Here is a 14,350-nt window from a genome sequence, read left to right as displayed (position 1 = left end):
AAGTGGCCATGGAATTTATCCAGGACACAGGGGTTAACACCCTTAAGATAAGTGCCACAGGATCTTTAGTGACCAGAGAGTTAAGAAACCCATTTAACATTCCATCCGAAAGACAGCACCCAATACAGGGCAATGTCCCCAAACCCTGTCCTGCGGCATTGGGAAACTGAGTTGAATCATTTGGTCAACTGTTTAGTTTGAACACATCTAAGCGAAATATATACGTCGTCACGACGACAGACAGATTGATGCCTATACCATCTATTGACTGATTTGGTCATCTGGAGTGCAGGTAATTATTTTAAAAGGCTTATGAAATGTGAGTGTTATTCCCCATCTCCAGTGACAAGAACTTTATGATGATGCTTCACAAGACGATTTCCTGATTCCACACTGTCAACTTAGAAGTTAAATCATGGTGAAAATAGTTATTTTACCAACTCATAGAACATGACACATCCTGTCAATTTGGTTTAGAGTGGATTTTCCCCTTAAAACATGTTATGGCTGACAACACTTTTGAATGCACTGAAATATCAACTTCTCAGGGACAATTTCATTAGGTATTGCCAAGGAAGCCACCCACTTCCATAAAATATTGGATGTATAGTTTAATACTTTTTGTACACACCGAAATACAGCAGACTACAATTGACTTGGGGCTTTAGACTGGAGAAGTAGAGAGATGACCGAGCAGTGTGAGGCTGTAGTACCTGGTGCTGGCGCAGGAGCCCGTGGTCTTCTGGCGTGTGCTCCGCCGAAAGCTGGGGAGCTCTGCTGGAGGAGACTCGCTGCGCTTCTTAGTGGACTTCCTCAAACCTAATGAGACACGAGGAGTCAATGAGTAAACAGTCAAGGCAAAAGACAGGAAAAACCACAGTGATAGAACAATATAACACATTTCTAGTGGTTTACTATCATGATAACCAGTTTATCCATTTCCATCACTTAAGAGCAATTACAGTGGGGCAAAAAAGTATTTAGTCAGCCACCAATTGTGAAAGTTCTCCCACTTAAAAAGATGAGACGCCTGTAATTTTCATCATAGGTACACTTCAACTATGACAGACAACTATGACAGAGATTTTTTTTCTTCAGAAAATCACAGTGTAGGATTTTTAATGAATTTATTTGCAAATTATGGTGGAAAATAAGTATTTGGTCACCTACAAACAAGCAAGATTTCTGGCTCTCGCAGACCTGTAACTTCTTCTTTAAGAGGCTCCTCTGTCCTCCACTCGTTACATGTACTAATGGCACCTGTTTGAACTTGTTATCAGTATAAAAGACACCTGTCCACAACCTCAAATAGTCACACTCCACTATGGCCAAGACCAAAGAGCTGTCAAAGGACACCAGAAACAAAATTGTAGACCTGCACCAGGCTGGGAAGACTGAATCTGCAATAGGTAAGCAGCTTGGTTTGAAGAAATCAACTGTGGGAGCAATTATTAGGAAATGGAAGACATACAAGACCACTGATAACCTCCCTCGATCTGGGGCTCCATGCAAGATCTCACACCGTGGGGTCAAAATGATCACAAGAACGGTGAGCAAAAATCCCAGAACCACACGGGGGGGGACCTTGTGAATGACCTGCAGAGAGCTGGGACCAAAGTAACAAAGCCTACCATCAGTAACACACTACGCCGCCAGGGACTCAAATCCAAATCCTCAAATCCTGTGAAAACCTCCTTCCATCAGCAAGGGCATTGAAGATGAAACGTGGCTGGGTCTTGCAGCATCACAATGATCCCAAACACACCGCCCGGGCAATGAAGGAGTGGCTTCGTAAGAAGCATTTCAAGGTCCTGGAGTGGCCTAGCCAGTCTCCAGATCTCAACCCCATAGAAAATCTTTGGAGGGAGTCCGTGTTGCCCAGCAACAGCCCCAAAACATCACTGCTCTAGAGGAGATCTGCATGGAGGAATGGGCCAAAATACCAGTGTGAAAACCTTGAAGACTTACAGAAACATTTGACCTCTCATTGCCAACAAAGGGTATATAACAAAGTATTGAGGTAAACTTTTGTTATTGAACAAATACTTATTTTACACCATATTTGCAAATATATTCATTAAAAATCCTACAATGTGATTTTCTGGATTTTTTCTCTCATTTTGTCTGTCATAGTTGAAGTGTACCTATGATGAAAATTACAGGCCTCTCGTCTTTTTAAGTGGGAGTACTTGCACAATTGGTGGCTGACTAATTACTTTTTAGCCCCACTGTGTATGTAACGCAAATGATTGAGCTATGCAGAGATGCCACTTTATACAATGTTGGTTTAGTCTACAACCATTACTAACCAAACGGTGGCTTAAGATATTTCACCCAATCCGTTTCAGCAGTGATAAGGGGTGTTTTTCCAGTAGAAAAACTGGAATTTCAGTTTACTCCTTAAAGTTTTTATTTTTTTACCCCAACCCTTTTTAACTGACAAGTACAGGAGTAGTTAGTGGTTGACATGTGACATAACGGTCAAAAGCATAGCAAGGACTGGTTCAGAGGGGGTCGGCACCAGTCACTCATAACAGTAAGGGAGGACAGTCACACACTGAGAGCTCTGGTGTTCTTCTCAGTCGAGAGCACAGTACCACCGACACTGGGTGAGAGTATAAATAGCCCATCTCTCATTAGTACAGAACAACCTTCATGCTAAACCTGAGGGTCCCAACAGAATGCAAAAATATGACACCGACTGACCTTTTCAAGTAGCCACAAACGCAACCACACACCTCAGTCATGTCCCCCAGTAACACCAGTTAACCAACAGAATAATCAAAATGGCAATGTGTTGTTGCTACAGCAGGAAGCCTGTTGCGTGCCATCACAGCCACACCGCGCACCCACCATGCAATCTGGCTTACTCACCATTATAGCAGCAGAGAGGACAGACTGAGAAGATGTGTGTGTGTGTGACAGTGTGCACTACAAGTGACAAAATGTGCCCCTCCCCCCTTAATAAAAGTGGGTGAATCACTCGCACCGCTCCCCCCCCCCCCCAGTGAAAACATGATGCCTGCTAGTTGGCCGGCCGTCAGGCAGGGTGGGCCGGTCTAGGTCACATGTTTGGAGCTGGGCCCTGTGGCAGCGTGCCCAGCCTCAGTTACCATCTTGGAATCCCCTACCCCAAACCAGAACACACTGATCATCTTCCACTCACCCGCATGCACTACATTTGTGACAGCTCCCCCCTAACCCACCTAGGAGCTTTAAACTCAAAACAGTACGAGTCTGAACATTGAGCCATGCAGTCACTCTTCTTCAAAACAAACTACAGCCACAGTCTGACCTTCACCTTACACTACAATTACCATAATGCATCGCTGTGTTGTGACCTCTAACCTCAGGGCTGATTGTGTCTGATCTGACAGCAAAAATGTAATGTCTCCAAGCACGTTAGCGAGCCCTTACCACCTACCTAACACCTGAGAGGCTGTAGTAAATCAGTCTGTCCTTTACAAATATCCATTTGCGCCACAGTCCAACTGGCTACAGTAGAGCCACCAGACAGATTATTTACATTAACAGTTGGAGGCTGGCCTGGTACTGAAACCTGAAACAGTCAAGCCAGGTATTTGCAGATCTTTAAGGCACAATTTCTCCCCAATTTCGATCTCATTTCATCGCTGCAACTGCCCAACGGGCTCGGGAGGCGAAGGTCAAGTCATGAGTCATCCGAAATACAACCCGCCAAACTACACTTCTTAACACCCACCTACCTAACCCGGTAGCCAGCCGCACCAATGTATTGGAGGAAACACCGTTCAACTGACGACTGAGGTCAGCCTGCCAAAAAGAGTTGCTAGAGCGAGATGAGCCAAGTAAAGCCCACCCTGGCCAAACCCTCCCCTAAACCGGACGACACCAGGCCAATTGCGAAGCCGCAACAAGGGTCCTGTGACATTTAATCCCGGAGTGTGACCTCTACCAGAGCACCACAACGACCCTCCAAAGACTGCTGCTCACACTGCCTTACAACCTTCGAACCTGAAGGAAGCAAACCCTTGGACCCTGGCTGGCTCACCACCATCACAAATATGAGCACCCCAAACCCAACTCCCCCTTGGTTGAAGGGAAATGTGACACGGTACACACAGGTACGAGGAGAGGGCAGGACAAACTCACTTGCTAGTTTGGCTTGTAGTCCTGAGGGTCCAGGTTTGGAGGCGGTCTCTGTCTTGGAGGAGCTGGGTAGGGACAGTTTGGGCTTTGGCAGGTTGACCTTGGGACTGAAGCGGGCCGCCCACTCAAACTTGGACGAGACGGCGGCTTTGGCCTGCTCCTTGTCACGGGTGCTTCGGCGTGGAGAGGGGCTGGAGGCGGAGCGGGAACGACGTGCCTTGTTCTGGTCTTTGCCCTGCTTGAGCCTGGCACCCTGTGTGGCGGTGGCACTGTTGGTGCCTGTGGAGGAGGAGGAAGAGGTGGAGGCAGAAGAGGAGGAGTCAGTCACCGTGCTACACCCAGCTTTGGCTGAGGCGGCCGACTTCGACGCCAGCTTGGTGGGTTTTGCAAATCTGCCGTCGGTACGGTTGGGGAGCGACCCAGCAGTGCTGCTCAGACAGGGGAGGGAGTCAGCCTTCTTCCGTTTAAGATTCGGTGAAGCCCCAGAGGCCCCGCTCTTCTTGCTCTGGCCACGGCCTGTAGGCAGCTCTGGAGCCAAGGGTCTCTTCTTGGAGGATTTGGCTGTGCCTTTCTTGGCCTCAGTGGTATGGTCTCTGGGTGGGGGGTTGGATTTGGACTTCTTGGCTGGGGTGGGGGTGTAGGTGTTAAGGTCAGGTGCAGAATTTCTCTTCAACCCTCGGGTGGTGCCTTCAGTCTTGGGTTGGTGTCCTGTTGGCTCTCGCTCTGATGTACCTGCGGCCTCTGGGTTGCCTTGCAGCACAAATGAAGCCACAGACAGTGACAGACTGCTACTCCCAGGGCGGTGGAGGACAGGAGAAAAAGAGAACCTCTTAGCACAGTGTCCAAACTGGAAAGTGATTAAGTACAACGCTTCCATTCAGTTAATTTAGGCCTACAGTAAATAGCCAATGGCGCTATAGATTGAAAAACAATAGTTAGTTACATTTTTATCTAAGCGCAATAGTCTGTCAAAAGCAGACCCCACAAACACACAGTGAGTGCGAAGGAGAGAGGAGGGGTACCTTCTTGAGCTGTGCCCTCTGGACTGGCCAGAGGCTGAGCTGGGTGCAGTTTTGGAAGCCTTAGATTTAGATCTTCTACTTTCAGGAGGGGAATTTGCTTTATGTTTTACCTGCTCTGACTGCAACCTGTAAGGTGGGGAATTAAAGAGCAAGTGAGTGTAGATTTTGTGTAAATCACTCCATATCATTATTAGAAGACTTGATTAAGTCATTCCCACATCATTGTTCACCCATCCTGTACTGCTCCAAGGAATTCTTCTGGAGAACACCATGCAAAAACAATCTAAATATACCTGAAGATTAATACACAAGACACCAAATAATGCTTTTTCCTTTAACTCAACACATTGGAAAGGCTTAAGACATTTGTAATACATTAGAATGAACGTCAAGCATTCCCTTACTTGTTCAAACAGACAGACTTCAAGAAATAAGCACACCAAAACAAACACACAAACATGTGAGAACACAGATATAGATGTTCTGGGAGGGGGGGGGGGCGGGGGGGTCGACAACGATGACTTACCTTCCTGCGACTGTATGGTCTTGTGGCTGGGCCGCAGCAGTGTTCCTCTGTGAACGGCGCAGTGACCCCCCTGGATTGGAATTAGGCCGGTTGGACATTGGCACCTCTCTCCTGAAGGGACATACCCTTTCTAGACACTACCATTCACTAGGCCGAGGAGAAGAGAGTAAAGATCAGATCATGGGTGAGACATCAGGGTGCCCTTGCGATTACCATGATCCCAAACAAAGTAAAATCCAATGGACAGATGTGTTGGCTATTGATGTCAATGCTGCCATTTTACTCAAAGTATTCCATAAACCCCACTAAATGATCACATGAATTGGGATGCCTGTGTAAACACAGCCCTGGTAAATGAATCACAAAAATGTACACCTGATACAAGCCCCTGCCTAACAAAACAATCATTACTCACATTACCATTTGTTTGAAGGCAGTAAAGGGCAGTATGCAAGATCAATGAGCCTCAGCCAAACATCACACGGAGACATACACCTCTAAATCTGATCAGACCAAAGATAGATGACAGATTGATCCAATGAGACAATGACAACAGGCCCAAAATAACTGTACACTAAATTAAAACAAAGAAGCATATAGATTTAAAAGCAGTGATGGACCCATGACAATTTTGGCCAAAAACAAAGTGTTGGAGAAGAAAGTAAAAGTGCAATATATGCCAAATAAGAAAGCTAATGTTTAAGTTCTTTGCTCAGAACATGAGAACATATGAAAGCTTGTGGTTCCTTTTAACATGAGTCTTCAATATTCCCAGGTAAGAAGTTTTAGGTTGTAGTTATCGGAATTATAGGACTATTTCTCTATACGATTTGTATTTCATATCCCTTTGACTATTGGATGGTCTTATAGGCACTTTAGTATTGCCAGTGTAACAGTATAGCTTCCATCCCTCTCCTTGCTCCTACCTGGGCTCGAACCAGGAACACATCGACAACAGACACCCTCGAAGCAGCCGTTACCCATGCAGAGCAAGGGGAACAACTACACCAAGTCTCAGAGCGAGTGACGTTTGAAATGCTATTAGCGCACACCCTGCTAACTAGCTAGCCATTTCACATTGGTTACACCAGCCTAATCTTGGGAGTTGATTGGCTTGGAGTCATAAACAGCGCAAGCTTGAAGCATTGTGAAGAGCTGCTGGCAAAACGCACGAAAGTGCTGTTTGAATGAATGCTTACGCGCCTGCTTGTCCCTACCATCGCTCAGTCAGATACTTGTATGCTCAGTCAGATTATAAGCAATGCATGACACTCTAGATAATATCTAGTAATATCATCAACCATGTGTAGTTAACTAGTGAATTTGATTGATTGTTTTTTATAAGTTTAATGCTAGCTAGCAACTTACCTTGGCTTCTGCATTCGCGTAACAGGCATAGACAGTCTCCTTGTGGAGTGCAACGGTCGTTATTGCGTTGGACTTGTTAACTGTAAGATTGCAAGATTGGATCCCCCAAGCTGACAATGTGAAAATCTGTCGTTCTGCCCCTGAACGAGGCAGTTAACCCACCGTTCCTAGGCCTTCATCGAAAATAAGAATGTGTTCTTAACTGACATGCCTAGTTAAATTAAGATTAAATAAAGGTGTAAAAAAATGTTTTTTTTTTTTTTTTTAAATTGTGTCCAAAAATACCGATTTCCGTTTGTTATGAAAACTTGAAATCGGCCCCAATTGATCGGCCATTCCGATTAAATTGGTCGACCTCTAACACACACAACACACGCAAAAGTAATTTTGTTGTTATTTACATATACCCCCATTACCAGTAAAACAATCAAGACATTTATTTCACTTACTTGCTGTGCAGTTTTGTTGTTCAGTCGTTTCATTCTCAACCAGGATTTCTCATGTTATGGAATGCCATTTGGGTCTTTGAGTGTCAAATAAGCTTGTTGACCAATCAGGACCTGAATATGACTGCACGTCACAATTTAACACGTTCATCAATTTTGCACAGTGTAATAACTATCACTCGTATTTCACATCACAACGATTCAGCCATGATGCCGGTAGAGTTCTCACGCACCTACAGTTCTGGTCACAAAAAAAATAATCTACGTTCTTCCCCAAAAACATAGCAAAACGACAATCTGTTTCAGTAGCTATATAGCTAGCTAGCGAAAATAACTAATAACCCAAATTTATAACAGTTCTTATTTAATTAATGGTGGACGGACACATCTGTGAAACTAGCCACATTAAGGATTAGCCACAATAGTAGACTTTGCGGTTAGCCTTCAAAATAAAAGTGCCATAATTCTACTATTTGTATTAATTTACATCAAAATTAAAGTATGTCATTGACAATGATGTAAATGAATACAAATAGTAGAATTATGCCAATAATTTTGAAGGCAAACCGCAAATTCCACTACTCTGCCTAATCCTTATTGTGGCTAGCTTCCCAACAACCTGCTCGAGCCTTACTAGCCAATTGAAGCTACCTGGCTGCTTATAACATTAGCTTTGGGCAACAGGGTTAAGTAGCTGGCTAGCTATTTATTTTCATGAATTAAAGTTCAATTTCAATAGGCGAACAAGTGGCTACGCACAAGATTCCTAAATCATTGCTAAGAATAATGAAAATGACTGCAGTTTCTACTGGTCATTGTTTTATCCTGGCGTTAATGGATTTCGCCTGAGTTGCAAGACATTTTCAGTGAGACTCTTTAACGGCTGCTCGAATTTTTGACTGCTCAAGCCACACAGCAGACATTGTGGGCTAGGTTATGAATAATGTGTTGCACGTGGCGTTATTACGCCATGTACCTACGTTACATAGGTATGCACTGTTGCATAGACATTGGTTTTTAACATCGCCGTTAAACTAGACATCGGGCCAATACCGATGCTGGCATTTTTAGCTAATATCGGCCTATTCCGATATATCGTGCATCCCTAGTTATTTTAGATTATTACACCTAGCTATATAGTTAGCTAATTACAGCTACTGAAACAGATGTTTTGCTACGTTTTTGGGGAAGAACAGTTTGCATCCATGAGCTAGCTAGCCTTTTAATTTTTATGACCAGCACTTTAGGTGCCCGAGACAACCAGCATCATAGCATAAGTACTGATGAAACGCTGTGACATATGAAATATGAGTGATAGTGTAATAACTACATTTTTTAAAACGTGTGTTAAATTGTGACGTGCAGTCATTCAGGTCCTGATGGGTCAACCGGCTTATTTGACACATCAAAAGTGTATCTTTGACAAACAAAGACCTAAACGGCATTCTATAGAAATCCTGGGTGAGAATGAAACGACTGAACAACGAAACAGCACAGCAAGCAAGTGAAAGAAATAGGTTTTGATTGTTTTACTGGTAATGGGGACATACGTAAATACCAACAAAATAACTTGTGTGTGTAACTTTCATTTAACTAGGCAAGTCAGTTAAGAAAAAAATTGTTATTTACAATGACAGCCTACCCCAGACCACTTGTGCGCCGCCCTATGGGACTCCAATCACAGCCAAATGTGATACCGTCTGGATTCGAACCAGGGACTGTAGTGACACCTCTTGCATTGAGATGCAGTGCCTTAGACCGCTGCATCCATGTGTGTATTTCAACTATGCAACTGTACTAGAACGCTTAAAAATCTGTATTTTCTCTTTTGCCAAGGAAAATATCAGAATCCGCCAAAAATGTTATATCGGTGCATAACTAATCTTGATAGCATGTCTTGTTTTGACGTGTTAACTTATTAGCATAGACGTGAAATATGTCTAAAATTTACTCTCACTTTGAGACTAAATATAACTCATGTCAATAATCTTTTACCCCAAAGTTGTGCATGAATCGGTTGTTGCTAAACAACCCGTGTCTATATCCAAGCCATATTGATGGAGAATGGTGATATCGTACAGGCCACGAATACAAATCATGAGTAAGATAATTGATAATTCCCTCCAACCTTGATATTGAGATACCAACAGCGTGCTGTTCTGTTGCACAAGACTTGATTCAACCCTGAATTGAATTGCTAAATCTAAAAAGCAAATACCCAATTTCACAAGATAAACGCTGCAGTTTGAAAATAAATCTAGATATTTACATTTGTCTTCTAATAGAGTGGAGGTGAGAATGCCAGGGAGGCTGAAATTAACAGCTTAGCGGGGGTTCCAATTTTATTTCACCTTTTTTGATTCACGCAATGCATCCTCAGATCCTCAAAAAGTTCTACAGCTGCACCACCGAGAGCATGGTTGCATCACTGGTTGCATCACTGCCTGATATACAACTGCTCGGCATCCGACTGCAAGGCACTACAGAGGGTAGTGTGTACGGCCCAGTACATCACTGGGACCAAGCTTCCTGCCATCCAGGACCTCTATACCAGGTGGTGTCAGAGGAAGGCCCTAAAAATTGCCAAAGACTCCAGAAACCCTAGTCAGAGACTGTTCTCTCTGCTACTGCACGGCAAGCGGAACCATAGCGCTAAGTCTAGGTCCAAGAGGCTTCTAAACAGCTTCTACCTCCAAGCCATAAGACTCCCGAACAGCTAAAATGGCAACCCATACTATTTGCACTGCCCCCCCCCGGTATTCTGTTTATTATCTATACATAGTCACTTCACCCCTACCTACATGCACGTATTACCTCGACTAACCGGTGCCCCCGCACATTGTACTAGCACCCCTGGTATAAAGCCTCACTAGTTATTTTACTGCTGCTCTTTAATTATTTGTTATATTTATTTGTATTTTTCTTAATAAATTTTCTTAAAAACGGCATCATTGGATAAGGGCTTGTAAGTAGGCATTTCACTGTAATGTCTACACGTGTTGTATTCGGCGCATGTGACAAATACAATTTGACCTAGGCCTACTGCCACCAAAACGCATTACAGAGGAACTTAACAGCCATGAGTAAAAACCCCAACTGGAAGGAAAGAGAGAATCACAGTGCAAAAAAGGGGGTCAACTTCATGCAAGAATCAGATACTAGTCACTCTTAAATTATGGCTGACATTCATTAAAGCACTTCCAAATTTAGGTCATACTGTAATATACGCAAAAATAAAATATAATTTGATTCTGCAACAGGCAACTTTGAGATTCCATATTATATACACTGAACAAAAATATAAAAGTGTTTTTCACAAGCTGAAAAATTAGATCCCAGAAATGTTCCATATGCACAAAAAGCTTAGTTCTCAAATTGTGCACCAATTTGTTTACATCCCCGTTAATGAGCATTTCTCCTTTAGCAAGATAATCCATCCACCTGACAGGTGTGGCATATCAAGAAGCTGATTAAACAGCATGATCATTACACAGGTGCACCTTGTACTGGGACAAAAAAAATGTAATGCTAAAATGTGCAGTTTTATCACACGACAATGCCACTGATATCTCAAATTTTGAAGGAGTGTTAAATTGGCTTATTGACTGCAGGAATGTCCCCCAGAGCAGTTTTCATCCCTCCATCGTAAACAGCCTCCAACGTCATTTTAGAGAATTTGGTGTTAAGTCCAACAGGCCTCACAACCACATACCGCGTGTAACAACGCCAGCCCAGGACCTCCACACTCATTTTCTTAATCTGCGGGACCGTCTGAGACCAGCCACTCGGACAGGTGATGAAACTGTGCTTTTGAACTAAAGAAATTCTGCACAAACCTTCAGGGAAGCTCATCTGTGTGCTCGTTGTCCTCACCGGGGTCTTGACCTGACAGCAGTTTGGCGTTGTAACCAACTTCCATGGGCAAATGCTCACCGTCGATGGCCACTGGCACACTGGAGAAGTGTGCTCATGGATTATTACTGGTTTCAACTGTACCGGGCAGGTGGTGTTGTGTGGGCAACCGATTTGCTGATGTCAACATTGTGAACGGAGTGCCCCAGAGAGGCGGTGGGGTTATGGTATGGGCAGGCATAAGCTACGGACAACTAACACAGTTGCATTTTATTGATGGCAATTTTAATGCACAGAGATACCGTGACGAGCTCCCGAGGCCCATAACCGTGCCCTTCATCTGCCGCCATCACCCCATGTTTCAGCATAATGCAAGGCCCCAATTCCTGGAAGCTGAAAATGTCCCCGTTCTTCAATGGCCTGCATACTCACCAGACATGGCACCCATTGGGCATGTCTATTTATTTTGCTCCTTTGCACCTCATTATTTTTATTTCTACTTTGCACATTGTTCCACTGCAAATCTTCCATTTCAGTGTTCTACTTGCTATATTGTATTTACTTTGCCACCATGGCCTTTTTTTGCCTTTACCTCCCTTATCTCACCTCATTTGCTCACATCGTATATAGACTTGTTTCTACTGTATTATTGACTGTATGTTTGTTTTACTCCATGTGTAACTGTGTTGTTGTATGTGTCGAACTGCTTTGCTTTATCTTGGCCAGGTCGCAATTGTAAATGAGAACTTGTTCTCAACTTGCCTACCTGGTTAAATAAAGGTGAAATAAATAAATAAAAATATTTGGGATACTCTGGAATGATGTGTATGACAGCATGTTTCAGGTCCTGCCAATATATCCAACAACTTCGCACAGCCAATGAAGAGTGGGACAACATTCCACTGCTTGAGGCAAATGTTAGTCCCACCAGATACAGACTGGTTCTGATTCACGCAACTACCCTTTTATATTTTTTTAAATTAGGGAGCCAATGTGTTTTCAGCACTGATTTCCATGACTGATCAAAACTTGTTCTCTCATGCATCTCATCACTATGCAGCAGACAGATGTATGGTGAGCAATATTCTGGAACATCAAATCACAATAAAATCTCAGTATGGAATCACAATACATATCGAATCACATTACATATAGTATCAGCAGCTAAGTATCATGATAATATCATAGAGGTCTGTGGCAATTCCCAGCCCTAGAGTCAACACAGTAAGATGGTAGGTAGACAAACATGCTGATTTGTAAACAACATTTCTGCTTCCATTAATTAGCTATGCATTTCTTTAAGCAAAGTATCACCATCAATGATTCACTAAAGATCCTACGCAAATCCACATGAGCAATATCCAATGAAATATGGCACTATGACAAATGAATATTTCAGGCCTTGCATTCTAAGTAAAAAAATAATCATAGGCTACATCACAGTAAAGGGCCTTCACCATGTAACGTTCCAGTAGCTCACCTACAATAAACAGGCGAGTTTAAGTAAATGCTCATGTTAAGAGTCGAGGGGACTCAAAGATGGAATTTGATCAGACTTATTTCGTGAGTTGATTATGATGCACGTCTTAACATTTGAAATCTGATAAACTACATGTACATGTTCTTCACGCCCGATGTATGCCGTCACTCATGTTAAGACCCAATTTAACTGCGATATTGATCATAAAATAAGAATACAATTGGCAAACTCGCAAGGCCATCTTTGCCAGGCCTTCTGACTCCATCCTTGTCTTTATTTATTCGTCCCAACTGACAATTAGTGTTTTACGATGTTCCACTGTAGTCATATACAATAGACAGTTAATTACTTCGATGACTATAATAGCTGTCATTATAACTGGCTTTTATTAGCCTACACTAATTTCAAGCTCGTTTAACAAAGCGGCCTTCATGCTGACGTAGTTAGCACCAGCTAGGTGGTTAGCAAACCCAGTCCCGTAATTTCAATTTGACAGTAAAGTTAGCTACCAATAGACAAAGAGCCTAGTATGGCACCTTCCAGATTGTAAAGCGATAACGTATGACTTAGCTAAAATGTCTGGTTATTAATGTAAAAATACATTTAAGTCCGCAAATAACATGTTAGCTAGCTATGTATGAATGTAAGATGAGCTATGTGACATGAAAATGCGTAGGTGGTGGATTGTTGTCCTAAACATTCAGCTAACGTTAAAGACAACCGCACAAAAACATGTAGTTAACTTTAGCATGGAAACCACCTCAAAGGGAATGGCTAGCAAATCTAAATAACAATTGTCTAATCTTTCCATCGAAAATGGCAACATCGGTAGGACTAACATTAACTTCGCACCAGAGCAAGCTTGCTAACGTTAACTAGCTTTCTTGTTAGGACAGGCTAGCTACGTTAATTTAATAGTTGTTCAAATGGGATGTCAGACAAACTACATCCAACGATATTCACACGGCATTAACTAACGTTAATATAACATCTGGTCATTTAAGTTTTGTATTTAGCTGACGTTAGCTAGCTAACAGAATCTAGTTACATAGCTAACGGTAGTTCGCTGGCTAGTTTTTATAATTATTGTATCGCCTCAGTAATTTGCCAGCTGTCGACGTGTAAGAAACGCAAGGTTTAAAAGTAACGTTAGCTATGTAGCTAGCTGAACAAGCGTTTACTTGATTAGTAATGGCTAGCCAAATGGGAAGCTAACGTTTCTTGCCGCTAGTTAGCAATGTTAAATTAGTTACCTGCTTACTTTCTAGCCTGCCTGACATTATAAATTACTGTAGCTAGCTAACGTTAGCTCTATTAAATGGGGAATGCCATATTCAATAACACGATAACTTAACTTTTACACACAAGTTGCAAGGTGGTAGCCAGCTAACGTTAGTATCTAACATAATATTAAAAAGCGGCTAACGTTACATGTTGACCTTAACCCGAACAATATCGGGTTAGGTCAGTTAGCTAAAAAGTTAGTGTTAACCGGCTAACAAATGTCGCTAACTTAGACAATTGCTAA

General features: G+C 42.8%; 1 protein-coding gene across 3 annotated transcripts in view; it reads right to left on the bottom strand.

Moving 5' to 3' along the window:
- Positions 1 to 14,350, bottom strand: part of LOC110507608 (E3 ubiquitin-protein ligase TRIP12) — a 44,422-nt gene that overhangs the window by 29,558 nt on the left and 514 nt on the right. For all 3 annotated transcript variants that reach the window (XM_021587704.2, XM_021587706.2, XM_021587705.2), the window contains exons 2-5: positions 5,677 to 5,823; positions 5,151 to 5,276; positions 4,132 to 4,916; positions 714 to 819 (exon numbers count right to left, since the gene is read on the bottom strand). In XM_021587704.2, the coding sequence (XP_021443379.1) occupies positions 714 to 819; positions 4,132 to 4,916; positions 5,151 to 5,276; positions 5,677 to 5,774 (1,115 nt within the window). In that variant the 5' untranslated portion in view covers positions 5,775 to 5,823. The remainder of the gene's footprint in view (positions 1 to 713; positions 820 to 4,131; positions 4,917 to 5,150; positions 5,277 to 5,676; positions 5,824 to 14,350) is intronic.

The sequence above is a fragment of the Oncorhynchus mykiss genome, chromosome 27 (assembly GCF_013265735.2).
Source record: "Oncorhynchus mykiss isolate Arlee chromosome 27, USDA_OmykA_1.1, whole genome shotgun sequence".
NCBI classification, from domain to species: Eukaryota; Metazoa; Chordata; class Actinopteri; order Salmoniformes; family Salmonidae; genus Oncorhynchus; species Oncorhynchus mykiss.
The sequence above is the reverse complement of the archived record's forward strand: the minus strand, read 5'-3'. Positions and strand labels throughout refer to the sequence as shown.